The sequence below is a fragment of the Sciurus carolinensis genome, chromosome 6 (assembly GCF_902686445.1).
Source record: "Sciurus carolinensis chromosome 6, mSciCar1.2, whole genome shotgun sequence".
Classification (NCBI taxonomy): Eukaryota; Metazoa; Chordata; class Mammalia; order Rodentia; family Sciuridae; genus Sciurus; species Sciurus carolinensis.
Window position 1 is genome coordinate 157,368,805 of NC_062218.1, and position 27,611 is coordinate 157,396,415.

The 27,611-nt window shown below is 45.9% G+C and overlaps 1 protein-coding gene across 1 annotated transcript in view; it reads left to right on the forward strand.

Moving 5' to 3' along the window:
• The window catches only part of Dock2 (dedicator of cytokinesis 2), a 407,762-nt gene that overhangs the window by 150,287 nt on the left and 229,864 nt on the right, over positions 1–27,611 (forward strand). The window contains exon 26 of the mRNA XM_047555786.1: positions 291–439. Within this exon, the coding sequence (XP_047411742.1) occupies positions 291–439 (149 nt within the window). The remainder of the gene's footprint in view (positions 1–290; positions 440–27,611) is intronic.

Below are 27,611 nucleotides of genomic sequence, written 5' to 3' on the forward strand. Positions count from 1 at the left end.
TTAACCTAACTTCAATATTTAAATTTTTAATAAGGAGAATACATTTATGAATAATTTATTTAATGAAAAATACAATTACACATAAATATAATATACTTTATATATAATTATAATTATGAAAATTTAATGAAAAACTAATATGTAATTATATGCATGTGTGCATATATACATGCATACATATGTGTGTGTGTGTGTATATATGTATACTTATAAACACACACACATACATGAGGAAAGAACAGGATCCTAAAGAGAGGAAAGCACATGCCTGTGGATGCCCTTCCTCCTAGAGTGCCGGGACATTCTGCTTCCTGTCATCACCAAGGAGCTGAAGGAGCTGCTGGAGCCAAAGGAGGAGATGCAGCACCAGACCCAGGAGAAGAAGTTCTGTGTGGAATTGCTCAACAGCATCTTGGAGGTCCTCAGCTGTCAGGACGAGGTGAGTCCTCATGCTGGCGCCGTGGTCCTGAACTCAGACAAGGGCTGAGATGGTTAAGTTCTAAAATATTGATGCTGATGAAGAGCAGCTGAAGTCTAAAGAGAAAAGCCCAGGCTTGCTCAGGGCCTGCTGTTCCATGAGATTACCCCCACTGCTGTGAGCCATGCCTTGGGACAGCAGGCGTTAGGCATGGGGCACACTGTCCTTGTCTCTGGGTGAGGGCTTTCTGAGAGAAGTGTGGGGGTAGGCAGGCCTAGATGGCTGTCCATGTGCTCAAGTCCTGCTTTGCAGGCTAGTGGTAGTTCTTATGCCTCTGCCCTCAAAAAAGCACCCATACCTGCTTCCTGGAGTGATTGATTTGGGTTCTGTCTCTCCAGTCACCCCTGCAGTAGTGAAAATGGTCAGGCTCTTCCTGAATGGGCGGATCGCCCAGGCCCATACTCCAGAGAGAGTGTGGCGTGGGATGGGATGGTGGCTGGGAGGTGGCCGAGGCAGTGAACCCAGGGTGTATTTGGTAGTCATCACACAGATCAGGCAGGGGGAACCGAAAGGAAGGTCTGGGTCTTGGAGGAGCAGGTGGAAGGCTTCCCAAGGCAGAATCTGTAGAGAACCCCAATCAGCTGGGAGGCCGCCACTGGCTGCAGGCCTGGAATACTTAAGAACTGGAAGAGGGCGGTTCCTCTGGCAGCTCTACCTTGTGTGTGAATGACGTCCACAGGGAGCCTGCCCTTAGATGGGTGTGGTTTCAGAAGACCATGTGGATCCACCAACCTGTCAGTCTTTAAGTATTTGTGTAAGCCCTGCCCCTCCCCCAGCTAGAACATCCTCAGAGAAGAGCTTTCTGGATGAACTCTCTATGATTTCTTGACTGCTTATATCCCCCCCGCTATAGTCAACCATTATTATCAACTTCTTCCTGTGTGGCTTCTCTCCTGTCTCTTCCTCCTGTTCTCTCCATCCCAATTAAGACCAGTAGAGTAGAGGGAGGGGCCTGAGGAGGGCGCAGGGGAGAGGAAGAGGAAGTACTGGGGATTGAAATGGAGAAAACTGTGTTATCCATATTTATGAAAATGTCAAAATGAACCCCACTCTTATGTATAACTATGCCGCACAGCACCATTTTTTTTAAAAAGAGTCTCTTTATTACTTGGTGAATGTAGTATATTGCTACATCCTTTCACTCAAAAATATATATGATCTTCCAGGTGTGTTCTAGGCATTGGGGACATAAGGCACGGACTGTTTCCTTAAGCAAACCTTGACAGACATGTAAATAAGCAACCTTTTGAGCAAGCCACAAGTGGAAAATTCCAGTCCTTGAAACCTTGTTTCTTGCACATAATTACTAAAAATACTGAATAAAATTACTTTCAGGCTGTGTGTATAGCTACATATGAAATACAAATGAATTTCCTGTTTAGACTTGGGACTCATCCCCAAGATATATCATTATATCTATATATGCAAATATCCCCAAATCAAAATACAATCCAAAGTCTGAAGCACTTCTGATCATAAGCATTTCAGATAAGGGCCACTCAACCTGCAATATAATAACTAGAGTCTACGTGCATACTAAGGGTACTAGAGCTACAAAGGACACTGCCTGTGTGTTTTAATAAATTTTTTTTTTCAAGGAAACCTTCACAAAGGAGGTGAATCTTCAGCTGGTGCTCAAGGGTGAATAATTAAGGATCATAGCTGCTACTTCATTTGCTGTTTTCTCAGCATGGTGCAAAATGCCGTCCACACGTTCTTTCTGTTCACCCTGATCTTAAACACTGAGGCTTAATATTCCCATTTACAGTTTAAAAAACTGACATTTATAGACTTGATTAACATTTAAGATCAGACAACAAATAAATGCCAGGGTCAAAATTCAAGGCTGGTCACACTGCAAAGTCTCTGTCACCATTGGCATCAGGGTCTTCCCCTTCCTTTTCTCTTCCCAACCCTGTTTCCTGGAAGGAGGTAATACCCAAGGGGCTGGATACCCAATACCACTTTGGGTGATGATGTGAGGCAGTTTCTGTAAGCACCTCACCTAGCCAGCTCTTCAGCTGGTTCTAGGCTGTGCCATTGGGTCCCTGGTGTCATTTGGAGGAAGCGTTTGGTCTGACTCTTGCCATGCAGGGATGTGGAGATTGGTCCATCATATCTTTAGTAGATCGGAAAGTGTTGCCTCTTTCTGTTGAAAAGCCAATTTGCACCGTTACTTATCCTTCAGTAATGCTCAAATGCCTTTCACTGTGGGAAAAAATCATAGGTCCTTCAAACTATGCCAGTGTACCCCAGTTTGAAGAACCTGGCTATCGTGGGCTAATTGTCAAGGTCCTGAATTGGGTAGGAGGGCGGCCCTGGTCCACAGTTCATTTGGAAAGCAGGGCGCAGAGGCTCTGCCCAACCCAGGAGAGTGGCCCCCTCAAGCTCTGCCCCAACAGGCTGTCATTATACCAGCCACCAGTGAGAAGGGCCTGCTGTCCCATGCACCCTGGCACTCAGGGCTCCAAGGCCACGCAGCAGCCAGGAGTCCTGAGGTCCCCGAGGGGCTGTGGCATCTGGACTCGGGTGCGTGGGCACTGTGGTGTCACTCTTCACTGCCTCCGAGGGCATGGCTTTTATTTTGAGACCAGACAGTGGGGACTAGCCCTCCCCTCTCAGTGGAGGAGCTGTGTTTGCTGGATGAGCTCCTCAGTGCTCCTGTCACCACCGAGTCAGGGCCAAGACCTCGTTGCTTCCGGTGAGCCTCACATCCCCCTCCAGTTCAGGAAGGTGGAACTCTCTCCTCTCGAAGCTGCTTCTGTGATGCTTAGGACTCATTCTGTGGTCACAGTTACTTTGAGCCGAACTGAAAATCGTAAGTCCCAAAGCATCCAATCTAAATTTCTCTTATTCTAGTTTATTGTGATTCTCAATGCTGACTGCATATTCACATCATCTGGGGAGTCCTTCAAAAGCAGCATGCCCAGGACCCAGTGCTAGCATTCTGATTTCATGGCTCCGGGTCTGCAGGGGCATCACAGTGAAAAGTTTGCCAGGTGGTGCTAACAGGCAGCCAGGGTGAAGGACCACAGATCCAGTGCAGAAGACCTTAAACTGAAGCACACCACCCCGCCCCCGACCTGATTGGCTACAGCAGGGGTCCGATCTTGGGTCTGGAGGAGGGAACCTGACCATTTATTTTTCTAATGAGTTCTCAGGTGCCTTCACTGCTGCTGCCCAGAGACCACACTTGAAGAGTTGCTACTTGAAAATGATCTCTTTTTTTCTCCCTTCAGTATTCGTTCACTGAAAATGGAAGAACGGTTGGATTTATATTCAATTCTTTACCCTCTTAATTTAAGAGCCCTCTTCAGTCCATAAAATCTAACACTTTCCAGTGTGCATTTAAAAAAACCACAAGATAGCAAAGACTTTCAACTCATTCATTTCCGTAGAGTAGCAGGGACCTAGCACATGCAAAGATCTGACTTTGAAAATCCAGACGATTGGGTGTGCTTTGGATGTGGTTTTAAGAGGCACCAATCTGTAATATATTGGAAATTTGGAAGAAAAATATAAAAAGACTCCAAGGGCAAATGTCCCTGAGTTTTTCTTTGGTTATTCAGACCCTCTATGTTAATAATAGAATAGCATTTATTACTAGCTCTTAGTTGGCACCATGGAACAATCCCTTGTCCCACCCCCCAGGGTAGACTGTCCACCTACCGGAACCTGATGGGGTGGACCACATGCGGAAGTTAGCAATTATGGTGCAGGATGCCAGCCTCCACTTGGGTGGTGGGCCAGGATGCTTGTCTTCAGTGGTCATTGTTGGGGTAATTACAGCCCAGCTCAGTAGGCTTGCCTTATTTTGTGTAACCCTGGGTGGCAGTGTGATTGGGGGTGGGGGACAAGATGCCTTAGCCTGGGTGTTGATTTTTTTTTTTTTTTTAATGATAGTGTTCAACTTCCCAGCCCAGCTTGAGGGAGTCCACTTAGCATATGAAAGGGCCCAGCTCAGGTGAAGGATAAAAGACCCAATGCGGACCTCTATTAACTCTTTTCTTCACCCCCATCCCCTCCTGAGCGAGTTCAGTTATCAACTGTGGTTTCTTTGAAAGATCCTTTCACGTGGACTCTATTCTGTGCCTGACTGGCTGCTGAGTAAATCATAAAATTTAATTTCCCATCAGGCCCAGAGGGAGTTAATTTTTTCTCCTCTAAAAAGAGCGTTTTCATTTTTTATGTTTCATTTCTCTAAGAGAGTCATCATTTTGAGCCCTGCTCAGCAATCATAAGTGAGTTAAGATGACTCCTAATTCTGAAGAGGAAGTGGTGGTGTTTGTCTCTGCATCATGGAGCTAGGGATACCCAGAATGGCCTTTGAAAAGATTGCTTGAGTCTGAAGTGACCACACAGCGGGGGTGGGGTGATACTCTTCTATTAGTCATGGGTTTGAGGTTCCCATACATTATTCATCCCCCTAGTAGGGAGGGCATCTGAGGTTTTCTCCATTGCATCTCCTCCTCCCACCCCCAGGGCAGAATCTAAGACTTTCTCCTCTGTCTTTTCCTCCCGTTCACCCTGACATTCCCGCCCAGTCCTTTTGTGCTACACAGTTCTGTGCGCGTCCCCTGCCAGGCTTTGAGCATGGAAGCTCAGACAGCAGACTCCACGAGTTGACCCCTTGAGCCTCCCTCTGGCTGCTCCACCTGCACTCCCCATCTTCCTCTCCACCCACTTGAATCCTCCGAGGTGCAGCTCACTGCCACCAGCTGAGTTCGGGGCTTCTGTCCCCAGGACACACTGCCTCTGCACCCACCCCGCCCAGTGCCTGGGATCCAGTCTCCCTGGGAAGCCTTTTCTAACCCTCCCTGACTCTGTGTGGTCCTGGGAGCAGCAGCAGCTCCTTCATAGCCTGGTGTGGTCATCCTCTGTCTTTTTGGCGCTGCCCCTTGCCCTTCCCAGACGGTGCCTGGCTCGTGAAGCTATCTGTTAAGAGAAAGAATAAATGAATGAACCCCCCTCAAAAAAATGAACGGCAGCGTCTGCTTTCACACTGTCTTCTGCTTGGTGCTAGGAGGGAATGCTTCCTCTTTGGGGCACTCTTTGGATGTCAGGGGCTGAGGGTTGAATTAATCCCCCTACTCAGCTCCTGACACACCTTCCTCATGGCCATGCAAGGCCTTCTATCATTTGTGTATTTTGTCAAGAAACCAAAATTTTATCAAATCAATTTTGGTGATTGGATTGGCTTTTGACTAGAGCAGCAGCTGTTCTAAAACCCAGGAGAGCTCCTACAGTGGGCGTGGTGGAATGGTTGGCTGTGTGAGGCAGCTGGAGTAGGACCAGGAAACAGAAGAGGCAGGAGAGTGGCTTGGTTGATGTCACATCTCATCTTGCCACCATCCCTGTGAGGGTTCAAGCAGAGGGATTTTTTTTTTCTTAATAATGCTGGGTCCTTTCCAATGACTTTCCATGAATCTCCCGGTTTTAGGAAAAACTGGTCTGTTGGATTTTCTGATTACAGGGCACTTACTGGTTCTCCAGTACAGGAGCTCAGTGACAATAATTGCCTCTTGTACTTTTATTTAACAATTTCTTACCTTTTACTCCCATGGCTACCCCCATGGGTGGTTTGTCTGATATGAATATGCATGTGTGGTACTGGGTGCATGTATGTGCTTGGGAGCGCTCTCTCTCTCTCTCTCTCTCTCTCTCTCTCCTTCAAAGAGTATCAGACATTGACAGTAAAAGGCATCAGCATCTTGGGCTCTGTTAGGTCCCAGTGGATGGCCATGGCTCTATATGAGCAGGATTCACAGGGCTGGAGGGTATCTTTGTCCCTGCCCTACCCTGTGGGAAGAAGCCACCTATAGTGCTTTCTGAAGCACATCCCCCAGGACCGCCCTCAGTTGTGGGTCTCTAAGGATCCCAGCAGCCTGCCCAATGCAGGGTGGAAGGGAAGCTGCTGGGTCTCTTTTCATTACCATTGAAATCCCAGGGATCAATACCACCTGCAAAGCAGCAGGGATTTCTTCTAACCCGCCAACACACTCACATTTCAAATAAAGGCAGGAGACAAGTCTCCCTGAGATTCTTTTGTCTGTGGTGTATTCCCAAGAGCAGCTAAAGATGTCCCAAACATCACCTTGAGCTAGTGGTTCCATTTTCTTTTCCCCCTCTTTCTTGGCTTCCCTGGTGTTAGATGGGCCCTTCCTAGGCCAATGGAATGGCTTCTCAGGGATGGTGACATCACAGTAGTTTGTTCTTGGCCACCATGTGGTGAGATAGGTTTTATTATCCCCATTTACCAATAGGAGGCTGAGCCTCACAGAGGCTGGGTGGCGTGGCACTGAAGTTCAGGAGTCCATGATGGAGAAATTCCTGGAGGCCACCAACCTTTCACACATGCTGGATCTTCCACTTCCCCTTCCACTCCACTGTCTCACCTGGTACAGGTACATGCACAAGTTTTGGAGTCCGAACACATACATGGGTCATCCCAAATGTGTTTAGAGAGCACCTATCATGTGCATTTGTTCTGTATTCTGGGGCTGGAGCAGTGAGCAGGCCTGGGGAGAAATTCCAGCTCTGCTGTTTATCAACCGCGGAATCCTGGGAAACATCCTGCTCTCTGTAGAGTGGGGTACAGTTTCTCCAGGGCATGGGAATGTAGTGAACAAGAACACCTGTGAAGACATCAGCCCGTGCCTGGCCTGTCGTCCAACTCTAAACATGTGGCTTTCTTCTTCCCTCTCCGTTCCCCTCCCTCCTGTGCTGCTTCTAAACATGGCAATTCTTTCAAGATCAGCAGAGGGTCAGTGGCTTCCCAGGAGTGTGGTAGATGGGTACAGAGCCTAGCAGGGGCTCTGCGGCCCGGTCAGTGCTGAAGGCGACCCTCAGCCAGCCCTGGCAGCAGCCAGATGCTTTGGGGCCTTGGGCTCCATGGCAGGTGCCAAGAAGCACCAGAACCTGTGGCCAGCTGGAGCACAGGCTTCCCCCGCCGGGTATCTGGCCCTAGGGTGCGGGAATCCTGGAGAGAATGGAGGGAAGCATCATCCTGCCGTCTCAGGGTGTGTGTTCCAGAACTCAGGCTCATGAGCGCTCATACCAACTCCTGAAAATCAAGTGTTAAATGTTAGGAATTTTGTGGATTTAAATTTAATTAAAATTTAAAAATTTATTTGAATCTATAATTAAGCAAACCATCTTAAAATCAAGGTAATAGATACTTAGAAACTTTCTAATTACCTTGCTGCATCTTATCCAGTGAGTGAGGTTATTTATACCTGTTGTGTCTTAATGGCAGAAATACCACTGAGTGCTCAGCCTCGGTGCCTGGAATCAACCACGAGGGAAGTATTTATAGCTCAAACATGGGGAAACATCTATCCAGGCGTTTATTATTTTTTCTTCCTGGAGAGCCAGTTGATAAAAGTGTCCTGGAACCCCACTGCCAGGACTCTAAGGAATTGCCCAGAGCAAGAAAAATCCAGAAGCCCAGAGGACCTGCCTGGGTGCGACTGAATATGCTGTCCTCTACGGGCTCTCCAGGGACTCCTGGGACAGATCAAAGAGACTAAGCTGCCAGGATGTCAATTTTAAGACAAACCGAACTCCCACCTAAGCTGGGGAGGGGAGGAGATTCATTTCTCATGGCTCTTCTCATTGATTGGAAATGGCGTCTTCAGGCTGGTGTGAGAAAGAGCCCTGATCCCTGTGGCAGGCGAGGGGTGGGGATGGAGCTGGGTCCACGGATTTGCTGGGCCAGGCCAGCTGTCTGATCCCACCGATGTGGGAAAGGCAGGCTTGCCAGGGAGGTTATCTTTCCCTGTAGCAGTTTTGTCCTTAAAGGGGATTTAAAGGTTGACTTGGACTAGGTAAACACCAGGGTATATTTTGTTACCAGGAAGAACCATCAATGCATATTTAACCAATGGGAAAACACAATGAGAAAGAGGGTGGTGGTTAGCATAGTCTCAAAGTAGCTTGCCAAGTGCCTGCTTTTCGATGGCACAGGGAAAGATGGTGGCCTTACGGTGGAGATGCCTGACAGGCATGGTTAGTACAAAGCAAACTCTGACTCACTTCCCCCACTCTGCTCTCACACCCAGATCACTTCCACGGCCAGGCAAACAGTCAATTCTGCAGGGGACAGCAACTGGGTGTCCTCTCACTCAGGCACTTATGACACTCTCTACCTGGAGACAAAATCAGATCCCACAGGGCAAGGGCTCAGTCTCATGTACCCCTACTTCAGATGCCAGTCACAAGCCCCCGGTGACTTTCCCTGTGCTTCTGACCAGCTGGTGTACAACCAGGATTCCTGCACCCTGCTCTGGTTCTAGCCACTACCAGGATTCAGAGAAATGCCTGCTTACTGGTGCGTTGTAAGAGATATTCCAGAGCTGCAGATGGGAGATCCACAGGGCAAGGTACGGGAGCAGAGCAATGGTGCTACCTGGGCATGGCCCCTCCAGGAACCTCCACGGGTACAGCTACCTGGAAACTCCTGAACCCTTCTGTGTTTGGGGATTTTATGGAGACTTCATTGCAGGGCATATTGCTCATAGCCTAGGTGGGGAGCCCAGCAAGGCCTGTGCTTCTCTGAGTGCAGAGGGCAGGACCTCTCCTGAAGTCAGCGTCTGATATCTACTCTCAGACTGGGTAGGTCAGGGAATTTCCTTTTGACCAGCTCCGAGGGAGGGGGAGATTAGAGTCTGGATGACTGTCTTGAAGAAGAGATTCTAGTTTCCGTGACCTGCCTTGGGCAGGGAGTTTTGAGCCATCAACTGTGGATAAAACCCCAAAAACCTATGTACTATGATATACGTGGCATCACCCAAGCGAAGAAAAGATCACAGGAGGGAAATATACCAGCATCACGCGCCTCCCACGGGCTGCTCTGAGGAGGACAGAGCGTCACCAGGACAGGGACTCTTGCCCCCAAGGTACAACCTCAATCTTATAATAAGATAGTCAACAAGCCCCAGTTGTGGAATATAAAATAACAGACCAGACTGGTATTTCTAAAATGTCATAAAAGATGAAAGATTGAAGTGCTTCACAGACCGGAGAGAATTCAGGAAACAGTGTGGAGTCTTGAATTGGCTCACAAACCAGAAAATGGACTTTGGATACATAACCCACAAAATGAGTGAAGCCTGTAATTTAGTTAGTGGCTTTGTACCTGTGTGAATTGTCTGACTTGATCATTGTCCTTTATATTAGAGGACAGTGGGTGAAGGGGATGGAGGAACACTCTGTACTATTTTCACAACTCTTCTGAAAGTCTAACATTATTTTCAAAATAAAAACTTTTTTGAAAGTTTACTTTAAAAGCATTTTAAAATGATGATTACTCACAAAGTGTGTGTTTTGACGGTGACTAGTTCCTCCAGGTTTACCTGTCCCCATGATGGTGGAGAAAGGGTTTCCTCTGGTTTATCAGTTAAAATCTATAGACTATGAAGAGCCTTACAATAGGATTCCACTTGCAAACTTCCTATGATCTGCCCCCGCCACCAGGAGGTCAGTGGGCCTTCCTACCAAGTAAACAGGCAGGTAATTAGTGGGCTAAGACAACTCTCACTGTGCTCTGACCCAGGATGAAGCTGGGGACGGGCTATGTGAAGGAGCGCATGGCCCTGTCCTGGTCCATTCTCAAAGACCTGGCAGGCCGCATTTCACATGAGCTATTTGATGACTCTGTCCATACAGCAGTTCCTGGGCCAGGGTGTGGGACTCAAAGATCACCTGATCTTTGCTTTGTTGGCCTTGGAGAGTGGGTGATTTTTTTTTTTGCTTACCACATAGTCTTGGGGTCATTTATTCTCAGGTGATCCACTTGGAAAATTAGAAGACAGCTTTTGTGACAGCTGACCAGAACTCCCCCCAAAATGCAGTGAACAACCCACCATGTTTTGTTCCATCTCACCATCTTGAAACACTTCTAGAGTGCTCTTTGAGGTTCCTTCATCTGCCACAACCAAAGTTCAAAGGATTTGCCTACAGTCATCCTCTGGTGGCCTCTCCACAGCTGCCCCTCTGTCCTCAGTCCTACACCCCTCTTGTTTATCTAGCAGGGATAGTCAGGATTGGCACAAGCAAGTCACTTGCTGCGGATGAGGGCAAAGTGTCAGCAGGCTTCAAAAATTCAGTAATCAAAAAAAAAAAATGAATGCAACATTTTAAAAGTAATCAATATTTTGATATTTTGCCCCTTGTGGAATTTTTGCATTGATTTTTATTTAAATTAAAAAAATATTTTGCATTGCATTTTATTTGTCTTGATTACAGAATTCTGGGGACACCCCTTCAATTTTGCACCCCAGGCTTGAGTCTCACTCACTCCCTCACGCCAGTGCTGGCTTTGCAAAATACCTGTCATTAATGCCCATCATCTGCAATAACCAAGCTAGATTGTGACCCAGAAACAGGTGTCACACCTTGCTTCCCCCCAAGGTGTGGAAGTGTCCTGTCTGCAGAGAAGCCTTGCACAAAAGCACTAGTTGAAGGGCCAGTTACTCTGAAACTTCACTGGGCAGCTGCTTGCTTCTTTGCATAATGTTTGAATTAAATCTCCTACACAGTCAGGAGGCACGAGTTAAAAGCCCACTCAGCAGCAGAAAAATATAGCTATGTTTGGTTCAGGTTACAGTTACTGAGGGAACTATAACTTTGATTTGCTCAACCAGTGTAGATGTAAATCCTTAAGTGCAATGTGTTAAATGAGGAAGGAGGCGCTCTGTTTGTAAGAGTGCTTTTGAGCTGCAGTGCTGAGGGTAGGGCTACAGCCGCCATATGCAATCTGGGGGCAGCAGCCGAGGACTGGACCAGGGAAGCTTCCAGCTGAGAGTCCAAGAGTTCTAGAATGGACATTTTCTCAGGGAGTTATTGTATTGGATAGCTTCAGTCTTAGAGATAAACGCCTTTGATTTAGCAGCCCAGATTGGAAAATAAAAAGTTGAATTTCAGCACGGTTTCTCGGAGCAACCTGGCACACTGAGTTCTTTGACTCTCTGTTATCATTTCTTCTACCTAGAATTCTAGCTCGGCACAGCCTTTCTCTCCAGCCACTTTCCCTACTGTTTTCAGGTGGCATTTTGCATCCCTGTGAGGGAGATTCCCACTCTCACACCACCCTGCTCCCTCCCCTTTCTTTGTCATTTACCTGTGTCCTGGGCACCCCTGCAAGACATTCTTTTTTTTGCTCCTGCCTGTCCTAAAGGCCTCCAAGTGGTGGTTCACAACCTGAATCTGGCCCACTGATATATTGGGTTTTGCTTACAGAATTACTTGACAAAAAGTCGCAGTCCTGCTACTTCCTAGTATTTTCTAGGAGTTTGGATTCACTCTTTTGTATTATCTGCCTGGGCCTGTGTAGACATTGAATTTGGGGCCCCCCAGGGAGCCAAGCTTTCCTAACAGGCCCAACCCTACTTCCCCTTTCCCTAGACGATCGCCCCAGGCTCTTCTAGCTCTGCCTTGTCCTTCTCTGCTGCATTCTGACAACTTTGAGCTTCATCATGGAATTTAGCACTTAATTATGTGCATTTTTACATTTGCTCTTGTCATGTTTTTTAGGCCTTTCTGGCACACGCTGAGATGAGACCAAGCTGGTTGTGGTTATTTTCCTTTTCATCTAAGGCAGTGTCTTTCTATCCAACAGCTCACTCAATGCTAAGGAAGCACCTAGTATTTGCCAGGCAGCATTCAAGGCATTGAGCATACAAGGGCAATTAAGGGGAGCCAATCTCTTATTCAGAGACCTTACTTCCCAGCACCTGCAGCTCTAGTCCCTGACCTCAGTGGCCTAATAATTATTTCCAGGCTCACTTTATCATGTGCTTCTGACATGGTCTACACTCAGACCACTGCTGTGGTGCAGTTTTCTCTGAATATTTTAACACAACTGTCTCTTTTTGCTACCAGGGATTGAACTCACGGGCACTTGAGAACTGAGCCGCATCCCCGGCCCTATTTTGTATTTTATTTAGAGACAGGGTCTCACTGAGTTGCTGAGTGCCTCGCTGTAGTTGAGGCTGGCTTTGAACTCACAATTCTCCTGCCTCGGATTACAGGTTTGCACCACCACGCCTGGCAACACAGCTGTCTTTTGAAGTCTTGACAATTTCTCTTGTCCCTGACCATCCGCCTCATTCTGTAGATGTATGGTCCACCCTTGTCTTGGAAATTTGGCCCAGGCTTTCGTGTACTGAAAGTGCTTTCCTATGGCTGTCCTGCATCTGCTCTGCAGATTCCCATAGGGCCTACCTGATTTTGTGTTTCCGCTATATTCCTACCTGCCTGGGTGCAGGGCTGAATTCCAAGCAGACACTCAATAATTTATCTCCGTGGTTTGATTGATCCGCCCATCTTCAATTAGTCTGCTTTCTAGAAAGACATGCTGACACTAATTTTATCTTTTTATACTCAGCAGAACATAATGAGAAAGGTAAATCTGCTGCCCTGGCATTAAGATGCTCAATAAAAGCAGGTGCTGACCTCGAGGGCTGTGGGCTCCCAAAGCTGTTGAGACATCAGGTTAGACTTCAGCAGGCACTTTCCCAAGGAAGCAATCCATCAGGCCCACTGATGTGAATAGGCCTCACCTAGAATGTGGTTGAACTTTGGAGCTGAGCTCAGAGGCCCCTATTTTCTCATGGTCCCTGCATAGTTTGTGGACATTGTATGCACTTCACCCTACCTGGCTCTCACCACACTTGACTCACCTTTGGTAGACACTAAGCCTGGGACTGCAGGGCCTGCATCTGCCTTTGGCACTGCCCCTGCTAACAGAGCTCCTGATTGGTTTGCATTGAGTTCAATTCTGGTTGAACATTATGGACTTTGGGGACACATAAGCATGTGTTTGGATTCCAGCGTCACCACAAACTAGCTGTGTGATCTTGGGGAAACCGCTGAGGATCTCTGAACCTCAGTTGATCTCTCCATAATATTTTGTTAATCATAACTACGAAGTTGCTAAGCAGGGTACTGAGCGTGTTTCTTTTTTCCTTCCCTCTTGCCCTCAGAACATATTAGATTGATGGCTAATGGACAAGGTCTGCTGCCTTGGTCGAGGTGGTGATGGGGAAGATGGTGCTTGGTGTCAGGGCCTCCTAGCAGCTTTGGGGAAGAGTGGGTTTTATTTCCAGGTCTACTTCTGACATTCTCTGGGTGCTGGGCAGGGCATTCAAGCATGTCGATCAAAGAGTGAGGAGGGTTGACAGTTATTTTCAAGTTCTTCCATCCAGGTGCCACTGACAGTGGATGCAAGTGGAACCACTCAGTGTTCTGAAGTGAACTCAGAAGGAGGAGTTCTGTGGATCTTAATCGCCCATGCCAGCTTTGCATTTGAATGTATGATAGGTCCATGTTTTCAAAATATTAATGTAATGTTAATTTGAGTCACTTGCTCGTGAATGCCTGCTGAAAGCCAAACACTGGGCCCATCCTTTCTGTACAGAGGTCAACTGATTTTTACCATGACCCTGAGAGTAGGTGTTATCCCATGTTGCTGATGAGCAAACCAAGCCTATGTGAGCGAAGCATTCTCTAGTCAGAGAGCAAGCTAGTGGCAGAGTTTATTCCGCCTAAATCTGAACCTTCCCCTGACTCCGCATCAAGGGGTAAGTGGAAAGGAGCCATCCCTTGGCCATCTAGTGTGTTAATAAAATGTGCTTCTGGCACATTAACTAGAGAAAGCAGAACACAACATCTGCACCCTGCCTAGAGATGCTGTGTGCGTAAAGACTTGAGCGTGTCATGGAGGAATGAGAAGTTAGATATGCTGTAAATGCTGAGCTTATGGCTATATTATTTCATTTGTGTTTCTGGTAATGCTTGTACAATGAATAATGGATGTTTTTAAAGAATGCCCTGCATAATTTAGAGGTGTAATCCAAATGGATAAAGAAGTAGTTGATTTTGTTTGATGCTATAATTTATCCTACACATTTTTGTGAGGGTTCAGAGCTGTACAAATGCCAGCAAGGCTGCTATTATTTTTATCCTTCTCTGGTTTGATAAGGGTCACTGTGACTGTGAGGAGGTACCAATGGGAATCAGGAGGAGACACTTGATGCCCTAGGAGCTGAGTCTGAAGCCATCCTCTGTGGAAGCTGAGTGTTCCCTGTGAAGAGCCAGGCCTGGGCAGCAGGAGGGTACTGTCACAACCAGGCACAGAGTGGCACAATTCAGTGAAGGTTGGGGAGGAGTAGTTATCATCTTCCCAAGTTGAGTTATTGATCTGCTTGAAATCTGTCCTGGAGGATAAGTTGCAGAGCCACGCCCTCATGGCTACGTGGCACAGGTGACAGAGGGAGGTGGGGCACACGAGAAGAAAGCAGAGGTCACTGGCATCTTTGGTGTTCGAGACTAGGTGACTTAGCATAGTTCTTATTTTGCATCAGACTCTGATCTGTTAAGATATGAAGTAGATTGAATCATGGTCCCCTGCTTCTCCGGCCATCCCTTCACCCGTCCTGCCAGCTACCACCCAGCCTCTGGCGCATGCACCTCACGTATGCACGTGTGTGCCTAATGCTTGCTCAGTGTCGAGCACGATGATACAGCTCGGAGCCTGATAATTGAAAGATGTGGTCCCCTCTTTACAAGAAATGTGAACAAGGTTTTGTGAGAATCAAAGAGAAAAGCAACAACTCTGCCTGGGCGAGGTGGAACCCGGAGTAGGCCAATCAGGAGAGGCTGCCTTCAGGGAGGGGGTCTTGAGGTTGTGGTTTTCACTGGTGAGTAGGAGACTGTCAGGCAACCGGGGGAAAAGGACATTAGACACTGGCAAAGCGTACTGCCATCCTCTCATTTCTGGTTGCTCTCTGGGGAGTTGAACTGCCCCAGACTGTTGGGCTAGAGTCAGGAGAAGCAAAATATCACCAGACCCAGAGGACGAAGCTCCCTCCAGGAGCTGCCCTCAGTGCCCAGTGACATTGCCCTGAGTCCTGCCTTGCACACGGCCAAGACTGTGGGAAGATGACAACCAGAGTTCAGGTCAGAGCAGGTCAGAATTCAGGATTGCCTGATCCTGGATCAACGGGCTGAGGGAAAGGGTGGTCAGGGGAAGAGGTATGCTCTAGGGCTGCACCCTTAATGTAGAAGGCACTGATACCCTTAAGCCTCAGTTCCCGTTGCCAAGAGCTCCTGGGTGCACTTTTCTCCCAGCTGGCTCTGACAGCTCTTGCAGGACCTCTTACCAGTTTCCCCTGAATTGGGTTGTCCATGCCCTTCTCTGGCTTCTGCAGACCCTGGGCTGATACTGCTGTGGCCTTTCCTTCATGTGTGGTTCTTCCCTAGGCATGCATTGCTGACACATGGTGGCCTCTTACAAACAGGGACTGGGTTTCTGCCCCTGATTCCTGAGTGCCCAGGACAGAGCATGGAACACAGTGAGTCCACTCTGGCAGCAGGTCAGAATTTCTGTGGCAAGTGAGCATTAAAAGAGAGCAATACTTAGGCATCACACCTGGATATTTAGAATTGGTCTGTGCTGGACCCTGGGCATGAATGTATTTAGAAAATTCTCAGTTTATTCTAAAAAATGCAGCCATGTAGATGATTAAAGTAAGTGCTCAGAGAATATTTCTCAAGGTATTGAATTATACTAAATATTTTCTGGGCACCTTGTTGTAGGCAGGGAGGGGATTGGAAAGGAGCAGAAGCCTGCCATTTAGGCAGCCTCCCAAGGATTCAAATTCACCCTGGATCTCAGAACTGGTTGTGGATGGTGATTTCCAGATGCTACAGACTCATCTCAAAGAAACCCTTAATGTGTGCCCAGGAACAAACACGTGGGTTTGGTTCCCTTTGAACTGATTGCACCAATCAGTTGGACTGGGCTGCACTGGTGGAGAATGCAAAGTGTCTGAACATCAGGACCACAGGCTGGGCATCATAGGCTACCTACCCAACTCAGCAGCTGGTCAGGAAGGATGAGAGCCGTGGGTTAAAAGTGGGTGCATGAAGACACTACAGAGGCTGGGAACTGAGGTGGTTATCTTCTATTCATCCAGAAATACCCCAGAAGCCATGGATCAAATGGGGATATTTTAGAGTAAATAAAGGTAGTTTAGTCAGCTTTTTCACTGCTATGACTAGAAGGATCTGACCAGAACAATTTTAAAGGAGGAAAAGTTTATTTGAGGGCTCAGGGTTTCAGAGGTCTCAATACATAGACAGCTGGCTCCATTCCTCAGGGCTCCAGATGAGGCTGACATCATGGTGGAAGAATGTGGCAGAAGGAAGCAGCTCATATCATCAGGAAGCGGAGAGAGAGAATGTCTGCACTCTCCAGATACCAAATGTATACCCCAAAACCACACCCCAATTCCCACCTCCTCCAGCCACACCCTACCACTTCAGTTACCACTCAGATAATCCTATCAGGGGATTAAATTACTGATTGGGTTAAGATTCTTACCACCCAATTATTTCTCCTCTGAACCTTCTTGCACTGTCTCACACATGAGTTTTGGGGGGACACCTCATCCAAACCATAACAAAAGGAACATAAACTATTTTTACCACTCCCAAACTTAGTGGAGATATATAGGTTGGTCAGAGAGAGAGAGGAGGAAGTGGGAGCTCACAGCCTAACTTTCCAGGAAGAGCTGGGTGAGGACAGGGGTATTGGGAATGTAACAGAACTTTAAAAAAATGTTGAAATCACAGTTACAATTAGGAAACAGTGATGAAATCAAATGTGGTATTTGAATATTAAAATGAAAACACATACCAGATGTTGGTGGCACACACCTGTGATCCCAGGGACTCAGGAGGCTGAGGCAGGAGTATGGCAGGTTCAAGGCCAGATTGGATACTTAGTGAGACCCTGTCTCAAAATTTAAAAATTAAGGACTTGGAATATAGCTTAGTAGTAGAGCACCCCTGGGTTTAATCACCCTCCCTTCAAAGAAAGAAATACATAGAGGGAGAGGGAGAGAACGAGAAGAGAAAAGGAGAGAACATTTCAAAATGAAGAAAAGTGACTGTTCTAGGAGGCAGCAATTTTTCAGGACCATGGACAAGGACACAGCTTCTCTTTTGCTGGTTCTTAATAGAGACTGCTTTCTGGGGGAGGGCTTTGATTATATCCAGTCCAAAGTGAAAGGACAGCATGTGTGGGCAACTGCACACATGGATCAGAGAATGCACATTTATTCCTCAGACTTAGAGGCTTTTTCTGGCCAAGTCTCTTGAACCTCAGATTGACATACCTCTCCCATCCCTTCCTGTCAAAGGAAAAGAAGTCTAAGGGTGGGATTCTGAAGCCTCTTGTTGCTGGTAATTTTTCTAAAGTTCCTGGCATAACCAGCCCGTAGGTGGATTAGTTAGTGGGAGCAGATGAATCCTGGCTAAGCTACAGACACTGGATGTTTCATGTCCACGCTTGGTTTTATGTCTGCCCAACTGGGAAGGGATTTGTAGGAAGAGTCTGTTTTAAGGCATGAGGACAGTAGAGTTTTGATTTGGGGAGATCCTGCTGAGGAAACCCAATCAGTCATTGAGTGACCCATCTGCTGTCCATGTCCCCTGGAGGGTGGAGGGATGATTAGGGCTATATCCCTGTAGGAAGGAGAGTAAGAGATCAGAGACATTTTTGACTCCTCTTTTTCCCTGAGATCCCCTAGTCCTGTTGTGAGGTCAAGCTATGCCCCCATGCAGTTGAGGAAATCCATGCCAAAAAGTTTCCAGAGTCTCCTTCCTGTTTCCTCACATCTCCCAGTTACTCTGTTTGCCTTGTGTTAACTTTCCCAGCTCACTAGCTTGTAAAATCTACATTCACTTGATAAGATGGTGGTGATGCTTTTTTCTGTGCCAGCTTCTCATGCGAGGTGATGAAACCAAAATAGCAAGACTGAACTAATCCCTGTCCTCTGAGGGCTCACTGGTGTTCACAGCCTACTTGCTCAGGAGTGTGAGAGGGACAAGGGGGGACAGTGTGCTTGTAACCTCCTGCCTCTGAGGATCTTGTAGTCTAATCCTGGATCGTCCTCACATAAGGCTCCTTTTTAAGGGGAGGGAGGTAGCCTAAGTCAAAGAATGAAGTCCTGTCAATGGAAATTCAAGTATTGGTAAAGAGGTACAGGTATGTTTGGGGTGGGAAAAATCATGCTGGTCCCCAAGGTACCTACCCTACCTATGTCTGAAATCATCCTGGGATTAGAGATGAAAGCCGATAATAAAACAGACACAAAGCAAAAGAAAATACAGGAAGCAGAGACCCTAGGTTGTCAGTGGCAGGAGAGAGAGATGGAGGAAGGAGTTCAGGAGGAAGTCGGGACCCGGACAGCATGGAAGCCATATCTTGGACGACTTCCTGGATAAATAGTAGCCAATCTCTCTACCACCAGGGAGTCTTTTTATCATCCTCTGCCCATGAATGAATGTTTTAAAATACGCTGTCTCCCAAACAAGCAGCGAGCATTAAACATTAAGTAATCTGCTTGCTCATTAACAAAGATTAATTCTATGTAAGCACCAGAATTTTCTGAAAATTTTCAGAATTTCTGGACCAGTGGAGTTAAACAGGTTTTCTACCTAACATTTACTTTGTTCTCATGCAAACAAGGAATCTTGGCATTTTAACCAGCTCATGCAATAATACTGATGATGAGTGAGTGTACAATTTCCGTGACATTTTTTAATGCTGCAGACAGCTCATGGACTCTCATTCTGCAATGGAAGTCTTAAAGGAGCCTGGTGCTGCAGGGCCACTTGCTCATTTGGTGCCTTTGCACTCATGGTTTGATAGTTACATTTAGTACAGAGTAGATACAGAACCAAAAGCCTTATGGGTATTTTAGCTTCAAATGCTTAGTTGACACCAAAATAGGAAACAAAAAATGCAGAACTGAAATTAAGAATTGCTTAAGTATTTGCAAAATGAACAGCATGTCAGCTAGTTGGCAGCAGCTCACCTCCTAGGCAGTTAGTTTTATTTATTGGGAGAGCGATTTTTCTTTTCTGTAACATTGATGTCCGATGTAAGATGAGGCCTCCAAAAGTAAGAATGTCTAGGGCCTGCCTCATTGTCCAGAAAGCTCTAAGAAAGGAGCGTGAGGGGAACAGTTTAAGATTTTAAAGCAGATAAATCTGTTCTTCCTGAGAAGCAGCCTGGAGTTGCAGGTTCCTGGTCAAACAATCCACCCCCGTCTATTCCAGCATGTGACTAAACCGTCCTGTTATGATAGGACTCCTGATTCAGGGACTCTTACCTCCCTTCTTACATTTGAATATTTTAAACAATAAATTATCACTATAAAAAGTTAGCATCCGATGCAAGAACCTTGCCAGCAAGATGATATGGAGTCACATCCAGCTCTGTCACCTACCGTGTTACCTATGACTCTGGCCAAGCCACATACGCTTCTGAATTCCCTCCTTTGAAACATGGGAAGCCCCAGTGCTACACATCTGTAAAACTGTTTCAAGACTTTAATGAGATGGTGCAGGTAAAGCACTTAGAGTGCCTGGCATGTTTTATGTGCTCAGTAAATATCAAACAATTATGATAATTAGAGTGGATCTTATTTAATACCTTAAATTAGGGTCATGCTTGAGTTCTTGTCTGATGCATTGGGATGAAAAATACAAAATTCACCACATGTTGCAAAATTCATGGTCAGAATCTAGCAAATGTTGGTTGTGTTCTTTATTCATATCTGTTTATGCAATTCTCATAAATGGTTTGTTTCAAAGGAAAAATCCCCAAGTGCCACATCTCTCAGGCCCCCCTCCCTGAGTGGCCCCAGCCAGTCTTCATCCATCAGCATTAGGATGCTGGATGTACAGACTGGGAGCTGTGATTCTTTTTGATGTAGGCTGCAGGTTGGAGGGTCCAGTGTATTTTAATAGAAGTCCTCACAAAGCAACATACAGGATCTGAATAAAAACAATGTTTTGCTCTAAGCACAATGAGATTCATGTTTTCATTGGGCATGATGGGTTTTGTTAAGTTTCTTTTTCATTTTTGTATGGTTGATTCAAGAACATTTGTTTTTCATCTGCCAGGAAATGCAAGTTAAAAGCACTTGGTAAATGGAATAAAAATTACAGAGTTGTGCCTTTTAAAAAAATGGTAACTCGTTTACTCTGTAGTTCTCTTGTGTAGTTTAATACTGTTGACAACAGTCATCCTGCTGTGACCACCCAGTTTACGTCTGCAGCCCCAGCATGGAGCGGGGCCTCAGGAATGTGGGAGAGTGGAGAGCCACACCCCTGGAAATCCACCACCCCAGGCACAGGGCTGTCGGCTCTGGGGTGTATCCACACAGTCTCTGGTGAACACGATTCCTTCACGTTGCAGACAGACTTTCATTACTTTCCAATGAGGAAATAGTTCTAGTGCCTTTATTATTAGGCACAGTTATTGTGAAAATTTCCAACAAACCATGGGGAGTGAAATTATCCCTCTAACACCAATCTCTCCCTCCCCTTTCCCACTCCCCTGGCTCAGTGATATCATTGCTAATGGTTGGCCAGAAATTTCCCCAGACTTTTTGGATATAGAAAAATATCTATCAAAATAAATGGGATTATATTATAAACCGTGCACTGAGGTCTCCTACTGATTACATTAAGGCTCTCTTTCCAAGTCAAGCTCTGTCTCCCTTCTTCTATTCCATTTTGTGGATTAGCCATCAGGTATACGATAGGATTCCTGATTTGGGGGCATTTATTTTTTTTTTTTTGTTACATATGGACATTATAAACAGTACAACACTTTTATAAACAGCTCTGAAAATAAATGTTTCTCTTATGATGTTCTTGGGGCAGATTTCAAGAATGATTTGCTGTTTACAAAGTACTGCCACATCCGTTCATACCTGGGTTTCTAGAACTGGAAGTAGTGGCCGTGGCAAGCCTGGGCTGCGACCTGCATTGACATTTATATGACGTATGACCATAGCCAGAGGCTGCTTCCTCATCTGGAATTTGGAATAATAGAAGTATTTCCCTCCTTTCAGAGGGGCTCACACAACCCCAGGGCTGTGTATCCCACGGGCAGCCCTGCATGCAGGGTGCTGGGTTGCTTATTAAGCACTTACAGGTTGGAGTGAAAACTTACAAAAACGTAGCCACTAGTGTGGGAATTACTAGTGCTCAAAAGCAGTTTTCATATACAGGTAGCGTTATGTGCAATGTACAGCTGGAAAAAATGAGGCTCAGACAGCTAAGACTGATCTAGGTCAATGGCAGACAAGGAGAGAACGTGGTGAGTGGCAACTGCATAGTCTCCGTGCAAGGAGAGGCTTCTTCTTTCTTTCTTTTTCTTTTCTTCCTCTCCCCCTCCTCTTCCTCCTCCTCCTCCTCTTTCTCTCTTTCTCTCTTTTCATTTTTCATAGCACTGAAAACAGTTGCCGGAGGGAAGGTGGAGATCCTAAGATAGCAGTCCTCCAGCAGCACCGTGCTTCCCATGTGGAAAGAGCCCTGAGTTAGGCAGAACTGCACCTGGGTTCGGGCTTGGCCACCGGTGAGTGATCATTCCTGGGCAAGTTACTACCCTGAACCTCTCCAGTCCTCTTATTCCATACCCGGGTTTTAGCAAAAGTTAAATAAGATTACAAGATGGCAAGTCTTCCTGCACAGAGCTCAGCATACAGGACCTCAAGCCCTGCCGGGGCAGCAGGGGCAGGATCAGAACCCACATCTTCTTTTCCGATGGTCCCGTCTTTTGCCAACCACTCCAGCTCTCTCCTCCCAGAGAAGGTTGGCACAGAGTCAGGCTGCTCAGGGTCAAGTGCAGGCACTGCCCACGTCCTGTGTGGGGAACGGTGAGGAGAGCTGGGGAGGTGGGACGTGGCACATCCCGTCTGACCTCTGCCATCCCTGACCCCTGCAGCCCAGAGTGACCTCTGTCTTTGGTCGCCTCTTCAACCTGCTTTACAGGATCACGTGCTGGTCCAGTGAAGTCTTTCAGGACAGAAACTAGTTCAAATAGGAGGGAAGGAGTGGGACACTAAACCCAGAACGCAGGAAAACTCGCATCATCTTAGAGAGCGCGACTGCTTTCCATGAGAGCTGCTGCTATCTGTGCGCAGTTAGATATTTCCTCTCTAGGTGAGTGTCTGCAGTGCCTTCGAGATAAGAAAGAAATTGAAAACACCTCTTGTGTGGAACACAAAGCAGAGGGAAGAGCAGCCGCCGTGGATTGCAGCCATATTCATGGTCAGAATATGCGTGATTTCTCTTTTCATCAAATGAAACAGGCCTTCGGGGTTAGTGCTGCAGATGTGACCTTGTGACCTTCATCTGAGGGTGGAAAAGGCCCAGTGCAGAAGCAGTTGGAGGAGGTGGCCTCTCCTGGGCATGAGCCCAGGGTCTTGGCGGCCTGCGTGCTGGGGCGAGGACACAGCCAGCCCCAGACCACTCAGCTGAACTGGGTTTTTATTCTAGGTCTGACATTGCCTGTCACATTTCACTCGTCACCTGACCTTATGTAAACCCTTTCATCAAACTAGTTCTTTCCTTATGTAGGAGTTGCCCCAACCCTCTTTCCACAACCATAGACATTTGCATAAAGCAATCACTTTGCTTTTATTATTTATCATTATCCTGTGTGCTTTTGATATTTTAAATAAAAAAATCAACTCATAGAGATTTAAACATGAAAACTTGGAATAGAATTTCCTATAAAGATAGTATGAATAGGCATATATTTTGCTCCTTCTTGAAAACCTACTAGAAAAAGAAGAAAAGGGTTAGTTTTTAAAAGACTTTTAGAAATCATGTGAAAATTGCTAAATTACTTAGTGGACCTAAGAAAAGTGATCTGTGAGCCAAAACAGTGGAAATGGCTGAGGACCCATTCAACCTAATGCAGATTCCCCAACACATTCTGGAAGGAGTAGGATCCAGTGCCCATGCAGGTGAAGAAGTGGAGCTCAATATGGAGGAGCAGTTGAAGACAGTCAGTCAACCTGTTTTGTTCCATCGTACCCAATGTAGAACCCCTATACAAAAATCAAGTAGCAAATACATCACTTATGGTAACAGAAATAATTCTTATGTTTGCAGAATTGAAAACTTGGGACTTAGAAGCAGTTTAACTGCATGCAGCTGAGTCACGGGAGATTTATTCTATATATCAGATAAAAAGAGGGCATCTGGACTTGGAGACACCAGACACCACCAAGGGCAGGGATTCCATAGATCAGAGCCAGGTTCCATCCCTAGGATGATCCTGGAGACAGAAACCTCCAGCCCTGTCCTCCCACTCCACCCCCAGAATGCTGGCAGCCAGGATTTGGCCCTTCAGGCAGGGGTAGGAGGATTCCTGTGTGTGGAATCCAACAAGCCCAAGAAGAGAGACTTGCATATATTAGTATTCGAGTCTCTCCAGCTAAATGGCCTAACTGGATCACCCTGCACTGAAGGTCACAGACAACCAGGCTCAGAGTGGGCGGTCAGCTTTCATGTCACCACACTGCAGTGAGAACACCCCCTCCCAGAGGAAGAGCCAGGGGAGAGCTCTCACCAGGCAGAGGAGAGGGAAGGCAAGCAAACAAGAGAAAGTCGCTGGGGGGACCAGGTTCCTGGGGACAAGCAGACTTAAACACAGGCAGAGAGAACTGTGAAACTTAGGAGAGAGAATCCTGAATCATGGGAAAACAGCACAGAGCAACTCAGAGAAATACAAGGGTTTCAGTTTTTCAAATTCTTTTTGTGTGTGTGTGTGTGTGTGTAAAATTGTGCAAGAGATGGAAATTCATCACACTTTATCACTTGGCTGAGAATGGCAACTACAAATTCAAAGTCTTACAAATACCAGGTGTCAATCAAACCAGGGTTATACTGTAACTTTGGGATGGATGTGTATGCCTGATGAGGGTCGGGAGGAAGGCGTGAAATGCTTCTTCATTGTATATATTTATTTATTTATGTATGTTACTAGGGATTGAACTTAGGGGTACTCAACCACTGAGCCACATCCACAGCCCTTTTTTGTATTTTACTTAGAGACAGGGTCTCACTGAGTTGCTCAGGGGGTCTTGCTAAGTTGCTGAGGCTGGCTTTGAACTCACAATCCTCCTGTCTCAGCCTCCCGAACGCTGGGATTACAGGCCCGTGCCATTGCCCCGGCTGAAATGCTTGTATTTTATGGTGGACAGTTAATAGATAGCAGCCCTAACTTAAACAAGAGTTTTGAAATGGACTAATACAAGCATTGGTGACATGGTCCTAAAATCAAAATACCTGACATACAATGAAATACATAAATAAGTTCCTCTGGGGAGGGGGCATCTGAGACTGCTGGGTTTTATTTGTTGTTGTTTGCTTGTTTTAAATGAACCTCAGAGAATACATTTTAAAAACCATATGTATTTCCCATTTTCATAAAGTTAAATAAAATGTTATATCATTGCTTGTATATAGTCAGAATTACTTGTACAAAAGTTGAATCCCCAAGTTGTTAAAAACATCATCTCATACCATTAGATACTGACCCAAGTCCAAGTTTGATTTAACAAGCTAGGGAACTGGCTGAACAGCAAATGAACTGGTTAAAGGTGTTTGAGTATCTTCATTTTTCATGGGAGTAGAGATGCTTGTGTGTAATTGTCACTAGGTCCAGATAAAGTGGATACAAAGCAATGAAATGACAGTCTTTGGCAAACCAGCAAACAAACTCAATAGTTTGCTACAAGCTAACCATTTATAAAATTTCTGTTTCTAACCAGTTGTGGATGGTAAGCAAGAGGTCCCTTGGTGGGGTCTGTCAGAAATATTCCATTAAAATGTCATGCAGTTCTCATTTTGCTTTATTTCCAAGTTTTGGATCTTTTTCCTGCACACTTGTCAAAAATACAAATAACTTAAAAAAATTAACACATTGAAAACAAGTCAGTATTACTTGGTTCTAGCTAGATGCTGTTTGCCTACTGCCTGCTCCCATCTAAGAGCTTCCCGCTGTGTTAAAAAAGGGGTTTTGAGAATCCTCAGAAAACTTGGAATGGACCCACCTTTTGACCCAGTTATCCCCCTCCTCAGTTTAGACCCAAAGGACCTAAAATCAGCAAACTACAGTAACACAGCCACATCAATGTTTATAGCAGCTCAGTTCACAATAGCTAGATTGTGGAACCAACCTAGATGCCCTTCAACAGCTGAATGGATAAAGAAACTCTGGTGTATATACACAATGGAATACTATTCAGCCATAAAGAATAATAATATTATGGCATTTGCAAATAAATGGATGGAATTGGAGATATCATGCTAAGTGAAATAAGCCAAGCTTGAAAAACCAAAGGCCAAATGTTTTCCCTGATAAGTGGATAATGATATATAATGGGGGTGGGGAGGTGGGGGTGAGAGAAGAATGGAGGAACTTCAGATTGCATAGAGGGAAATGAGAGGGAGGGTACTATGAAAAATGAGACTTTATTAGCCTATGTACATGTATGATCACACAAATGGTGTGAATCTACATTGTGTACAACCATGGAAATAAAATGATGTACCCCATTTGTGTAAAATGAATCAAAATGCAGTAAAAAATTAAAAGCTAAATTTAAAAAAATAATAGTAATAAAAAAAAGAGAAAAAAGAGGGATTTTGTGTGAGGCCCTGGGTTCCATCCCTAGTATCTCATCCCCCCCGAAAGGGGATTTTGCATGAACTAAAGAGGCTTAGAAACGTGTCTGCCCCAAAGGGAGATTTTTCTACCCGTGTCATCAGAAGGGTGGCAAGAACAAGAGCAAAGGGCCCACTGTTCATATAATTTGATTCAATGTTTTGAAATCCTGTGTATTATTGCTTAAAATCATCCCATACATGGCAGCATTGGCTATTATTCTGAAAATATTTTAATCAGGGGTTTTGAATTGTGTTCTATAAAATTCCAGGGTTTGGGGTGCCAAGAAGACACCAGAGCTGGCTCCATTCCACCCCAGCCCCCCACCTGCCCGCTGCCAGCTGTCCTGCCGTGGTACCTGTGGATGAGGCTCAGGCATGAGCCCGCGAGTCCCTTCCAGATACCATAGCCTATAATTATTAAAAGAAAAAAATTGCCGCAATTTGCAGCGTGTTTAGGTTGGGTGGATTGATTCCTTTGCCGCGGCCATAACGGGAAGACTGATTTTGTCATTTCAATTACAAGCCACCATTTAGTTGGGGCCCTGAAGACACTTCTCAGGAGTGTCTTCCCCTTGCCTCACGCTGGAGCAATTAACAGTGGGTGATTTGTGACTGCACTTTTCCTGCTGGGCACAGGTTTATCATCTTGAAGGTTTTCCATTTGCGTATGTGCTATTCGTTCTTTGGGTGACGTCTCCGTATCACCCACAGCTGACTGTACGCCGGGCCCTGTGCTGCGCTTTCTGCTGCGTGTTGGGGATCTGCAGGCCCAGTCAGAAAGCTGATGCCGGTCCTTCCTGAGGCTTCCTGTGGTACTTGGGGCTCTCCCCGCATTGCCCTCTTTCTAGTGTTGCCCACGTTTTATAAATGCAGAAACTGAAACTCAGAGGAGAAAAGCAATTTGCTCAAGGTCACCCAGCTCAAATTAAAGGAGCTGGGATTCGAATTCATATCTGTCTGCTCTTAAAACACTTTGCTAACACTCTCCTAGATCGGGAGCTTTCAGAGTGAGATGAATTGACATGGATGCTTTCCCACTTCTAAGTACCAAATTTCCTGAGCAGTTTAATTGCTCCTCTTTGGACTAAGAAGAAGTGGTGATTTAAAAGAAGCAAGGAGCAGGAGTTCAAGAGGAAAGGGGGGTTTTAATATGCCTTTTGGTAAGGGAAGAGATGTAATCCTGGGGAAAAAAAATTGCATCAAATGGAAGCCATTATATAATTTGATGAAATTGCAAAGGAATATAGGAATGAAAAAGGAGTACTGAATACATGGCCCCAAAGACTTTCTGAAAAAGAGGGAAAAGATCAAAAGTCACAGAAGGAATTAGAAAAGTTGGCCCAGTTGAAGACAGGGTCTATCCATCTTGACAGATGGAAGGAGGCTAATGAAGCCCCAAAGTAGCAACCAGAGATGTGTGATCATGTTCCAGTCTGCCTGGGTGAGTTTGGGAAAGGAAGAAACTCTGGAGCTAGACTGCTGGATTTGAATCCTTCTTCCTTGACCTCCTTTCTGGGTGACCCTGGGCAAGTTCCTTAACCCTTCTGGGCTTCTGTTTCCTTGTTTAAGTAACAGAAATCATAATATT